This window comes from Carlito syrichta, unplaced genomic scaffold (genome assembly GCF_000164805.1).
Source record: "Carlito syrichta isolate Samal-C Ts95f unplaced genomic scaffold, Tarsius_syrichta-2.0.1 Scaffold305648, whole genome shotgun sequence".
NCBI lineage: Eukaryota > Metazoa > Chordata > Mammalia > Primates > Tarsiidae > Carlito > Carlito syrichta.
Genome location: NW_007249744.1, coordinates 426,130 through 431,519, shown reverse-complemented (window position 1 = coordinate 431,519; position 5,390 = coordinate 426,130). Strand labels below are relative to the sequence as shown.

Below are 5,390 nucleotides of genomic sequence, written 5' to 3'. Positions count from 1 at the left end.
CAAGACCTGACTATGCAACAAAGTGAGACCTCATCTCCACAAAAGATCAAAAAATTAGCTGAAGGTGGTGGCGTCTACTTGTAGTCTGAGCTACCCGGAGGTTGAGGCAGAAAGATCACCTTAGTCAAGGAGATTGAGGCTGTGGTGAGCTGTGAGACTTTGACTCAAAAAATAAGTTAAAAAAATAAAATTTAGAAATAAACTAAACCAAAGACGTGAAAGAAATGAAATGAAACGACAATACTTTCTTGAAAGAAGTTTTAAAGGACATAAATACATTTACAAATAAAATTAAGAAATTAAAGAAGACTTTAAATAGATGGAAAGACATTCTTTATTATTTATGGATTGGAAGACTTAATATTTCCTTTTACATTTTTTTGTCAAGTCTAGGTGAGCAATCCAGCAAAAGTCCAGCACATCAAGGCCTGGCTGAGCTTCCCTCCTTAGCAATGCTCTCTGCTGTGTCACACACTGAGCTGGGAAATGTAAGCACTGCCTATAGGAATCTACTGGGAGAGGGCAGCTGGAAGCCACTACCTAGTCTTTCAGGACTCTGTTCCATGTGGCTTTACTTTAGCTAATTTTCACTTATATTCTTCACTGTAATAAAACTTAACAGTGAGTATAACAGTTGTTCTAAGGCTGTGAAGCCTTCTAGCAAATCACTGACCCTGAAGGTGGTCTTGGAAGACCCTACACAGTCTCCCACCTCATTCAGAAACTGAAATGATTCGTAGCAGAAGCCTACTGTAAACCACCCAAAGAGTCAGGACTTACCTAGGGACACTGTAACCAACTTGGGAAGTCAGTAATGGGTCTCAGGGGGTGACTTGAGGGTAAGCTGTTTACTTTTGAGCATGAATATCTCAAGCAAAGTCAAATGGTAGGATAAGAATGAATGAGGCGGGGTGAGGGCTGACTTCAGCAGGTGATAAGGACCCAATGCAGCAAGGGCCTAATCAGGGAACCCAAGTTGTACTCAGAAACCAAGTGAGAGCCACTAGACTGGTTTACTGTACATCAGGACCCCAACTAGGGAATAGGTTGGGGGTTAATGGCCCCTCTAGCGGGGCACAGCGCATAGCTGGTAGGGGGCCGGTGAAACCAGGAAGGGAGAGACACCATAATCACTGGGCCGGGGCTGTCCAGCAGGCACTGAGAAGCTGAAGTGCTGCAGCAGGCAGGTAAAGAAGAGGAAGAGCTCCATGCGAACCAGCGGCTCCCCGAGGCATGCGCGCCGGCCTGTGGTGGGTGAGAGGGGCTTGGTGAACCTGGGTCCTGGGTTTCAGCCCTCCAAGTCTACCAGGAAGGTGGCAGAGAGCCGGGAACCACATAGGTACCTGCTGAGAAAGGCATGAAGGCCTCTTGTTTCACGAAGTGGCCCTGGGCATCCAGGAAGTGTTTGGGGTGAAAGCGGAAAGGTTTTTCCCAGATGGCCTCATCCTTCAACACTGATGACAGATTGACACAAAGCATGGTTCCCTGGGCAGGAGAAGCCTGGTGTCAGTGGGGACTGGCTCTAGGTTGCTGGAACCTCTGCCACCAAACACACAGGGGCACACCCTTTACCTGGCACATGCTAGAATCATTTAAGCAGCCTTTGGCTCAAGAAGCTTCTGGGCACCCTCTCTGACTTCTTGGAAGGGTTTAAGTAATACCTCTGATGGGGACCTCACCACCCCCATCCCTTAGTGCACTAATTTCTCCAACACTCTATAAGAGGTTCTGGTCTATCTGCTCTACTAAACTGGGGCTCTGCATAGAGAGACTGGCCCTGCTCTGCTCTGTGAACCATACGCAGTCTGGGACAGTTAGTGCCTGTGGAATCAAGGACTGGGTGGCCTGAGTCCGAGCTGTCCCCAGCTGTCAGCGGTCAGGCTGGGGCCACCAGCAGGCAGTGAGTGTTGAGCTGGGTGAGGAGGTCCCAAGGCCTACCTTGGGGATGAGGAAACCCTGCACTTCAGTGTCGCGAGAGGTCATGTGGGGCACGCCTAGGGGAACAATGTCCCCAAAGCGCTGCACCTCGTGAATCACAGCAGTGGTGAAGGGCATGTGGGCCTGGTCAGCCATCTCTGGTCGCCGCGCCTGCCCTATCACTTCGTCGATCTCCTGTTGGACACGGCCTGCACAGACAAGCACCCCGCAGTGGGTAGAACCCAGGGGGTGGGCACTAACCTTCTTCTGGCACCTGTGTTGGGGGTTGTGCCCACCTGAGGAGGAGGTCACTCTTATGGAAACCTGGCCTTCTAATGTCTCAACAACCCCAGGGACCCCTGCCTATAGGGTTCTTCCCAGGGCCTTCCCTTTTCCCGCCTTCATCCAGACCCCCAGCTGAACTCACACTGCACATCTGGGTGCAGGATCATGAGCAGGAGGGCCCAGCACAGCGTGATCGAGGTGGTCACCATCCCAGCAGCGAACAGGTCAAACACCACCAGGCACAGGTTATCAGCACTGAAGCTGCTCTCAGGATTCCCTTTGGCCTGAGCAAGGTAGAGAAGGTGGGCTTGGGGCAGAAGGAGGAAACCCCTGTACAACTTTCTATTTTGTACCTGTCAGCACTGTTGAGTCTCACTGGGTGATGTACTGGCCACACCTTGCCTCCTCCTCTCACTCCTCACTGGACCCTCAACTCACCAACCCTGGTCCAGTCCCTAGCGGTGGCCTCTCACCTTCTCCATCTCGTCCAGGAAAGCATCAGTCAGGTCTCGGGGAGGCAGGGCCGGGTCTCGGGTCATCCTATGCTCAGTTATCAGTTCACCCAGCTGTGCCAAGAAGGTCCTCCTACTATGTAAGACCCTGTCAGCCAGTCCCGGGATGTGCAGGAGCACTGGAACAAAATTCAGCACCTGCACAAGCCACAGAAGGGGGCCTGGGTCTCTCTCAGGTTCCAGGTTCACCTCAATCAGTCTCAGATCCCCGCCACCTCCAGGATGCACCTAGGACCTGCAAGTTCCAACCACTGACCTGGTTTCAACTAGTGCCAGCCTCCAAACTTGCTCATAGTCCCTGGGGTCTGGAAGAACCCAAAATTTGAACCTCCTGGGCTTGGGGGCCTTCAGCTGGACAGGAGACACAGGCCCCTTGACTCTATGTTGGAATTCACTAACCCAGGGTCCACCACTTCCATTACTGTTGGAGATTTCCCTCCTCCAGACCTTTCCTCTTGCAGTGGCCTCTCCTGGAATGTCCTTTCCCCAGACCCTTTGTAGAGACCCAAGTGCAGGCCCATGCACCGTCTGGACTCCCGCCTGCTCCTCCAATTCCCGCACCATGGCCAGGATGCTGCTCTCCTCCTTCAGATGGGACTCAACTAGGTTCAACATCCTGAGCAAGAGTGGGTCGTCGTACTCGAAGCGGCGTCCGATATTGAGAGAGGCGATCACGTTGCTCACCGCTCTGTCCAGAAGGGAGTTCGGGCTAAAGGGGTGGCCTGGGAGCAGGAGCTGCAGGTCAGGAGGCTCTCCTTCCTGTGTCCCCACCTTCCTCAGTTCCAGATTATGCCCCTCCGGGCATCACTCACCGGCGTGATCAGCAAAGGCAGCACAGAGGCAGGAAGCCTCCTCGGTCACCCACTGCTCCAGCGACTTCTTGCCCAGGCCGAAGTTGCGCAGGGTGGACACGGAGAAGCGCCGCTGCTCGCGCCACGCGGGCCCGTAGCGCGCATTGAAAATTCCTAGAGGCGGAGCGGTCACGTGGGCGTCTCCTGAGAGGCCCTGGCCCCGCCCCCTTGGCCCCTCCCCTTTGAAAACCGGCGCAGTCACAGTCCATTCAAGAATGTTTTCCTCCCATATGACCTCAGACACACCCTCTGTGCCTCAACTGTCCACTCCCTCTCTGAGAAGAGTCCCTGTCGGGTCCCCTCCCACTGTGCCTCCCGCCGAGCACAGGCCCACCGGACCCCGCGGTTTCCCTCCCACTCCGGGCCCAGGCCCCGCCCACTTCCCCCCCTCGCTCCGCCCTTAGGCTCCTTTCTGCACCCGCCCCCAGCCTTCCCCGACCTTTTCTTGCCCCTTCACGCCCAAGTCTCCGCTCTCGTTAGGGCCTGTCCTGCTTCCGGTCATTGCCCGTACAGGTCCCGCCGGGACGCTTGCCTTGGGAGCGCGGGCCGAAGCCCAGGTGATCAAAGAGGGGTGCAGGTACGCGGTCCGCAGTGTCCTCGCCGCGGGTCACCAGCGCCTCGCGCACGGCCGCCAGCCCGTTGAGCACGACCACCGGCGCCCAGCCCAGCTGCAGGCTGAACACGTCCCCGAAGCGGTGCCGCAGCTGGAGGAGGGACAGAACGAAAGTCAGGTTGTGGCTCCCACCAGGCTGCGGATCCCAGGCTCACCCGCAAGTCCCGGGAGACCACGGGGCTGCCAGTAGTGAGACTGCGCCAGGAGGAGACCTGTCCTCGTGATCCTGAGGGTGGGGAGGGGTCATTTTCTCAGTGGTTGAGGTATTTAGCTTGGATCTACCACCCAGCTATGACCTTGGATCACTGAAATGATCAGTTATGTCCCACTGAGCATCACGTTCTACAGATGAGAAAACTGATGTTCATAGAGGTGAGTGTGAGTCCTAAGGACCCACAGAGGCAAAATATTTGAGCCATATCACTGCACTTATCGCAGCCAACATTTCCTGATTTAAATGGTGCTCTGGACTCAACCCAAGACCTTCCGTTCCCAAGACCTTCCCTTCTGGAATAATCAGAAGGGACACTGGGTTTCCAGAATTATATGTCCAACTGGCTTGCAAGCCCAGTGCTAAGTCCCATTCCACCATCAGGCCTTTTCCTTCCCAAACTCTGGCCTTTGCAAAATCCAAACTGCACTTCAGGCTCTGCACACATGTCCTCCCTCAGGAATCCTCTGAATCCTGCTTCCTCTTTGGGGCCCAGCTCCTAGCCTAGTCTGTGGTTCACCCACCACCCACATCTGCTGCTTTTTGAGGTGTGGGGGAGTGTTCCCAGGACCTCTGCTGCAACAATCATCACCTCTCACCTGGCTCATGCAGTATGGTAGATTCCGTAAATCCATCTGCAGCAGGTTGCCCACACCGGGCAGTGGCATTGGGCCTGGTGGGTAGCGTGCAGCCCAGCGTTGACGCCTGTGCATCAGGTCCACCAGGAGCAGGAAGATGGCCACGGCGACAGCCAGGGGCGCCAGTGTATCCCCGGTCAGCAACGCCATGGCTGCCCTGCTACACACAGGGCCCTTTTTGGAACACGGCACACTCTACCTCACCAAGCACAGAGGACCAAGCAGGAAGCACCATACCCTCAGTGTTTGACTAGCCTTGCCTGTTTCCTTATAAGGTAGCTGACACTGGCCTTTGTCCTCTGCTGTGACTCAACTGCAGTGTTGACTGTGCTGCCAGAGGGTGCAGGGCCAGGACAGGGCTGG

General features: G+C 55.1%; 1 protein-coding gene across 1 annotated transcript; it reads right to left on the bottom strand.

Moving 5' to 3' along the window:
- Positions 1-316: 316 nt before the first annotated feature.
- On the bottom strand, positions 317-5,177 carry LOC103264341 (cytochrome P450 2D6-like). Its single transcript, XM_008061991.2, has 9 exons — positions 4,989-5,177; positions 4,098-4,269; positions 3,527-3,679; positions 3,276-3,436; positions 2,676-2,852; positions 2,345-2,486; positions 1,939-2,126; positions 1,344-1,485; positions 317-1,245 (listed from the first exon to the last, which is right to left on the bottom strand). The coding sequence occupies exons 1-9, from the start codon at positions 5,175-5,177 to the stop codon at positions 1,067-1,069; spliced, it is 1,503 nt and encodes a 500-aa protein (XP_008060182.1). The 3' UTR covers positions 317-1,066.
- Between the last annotated feature and the right edge of the window lie 213 nt (positions 5,178-5,390).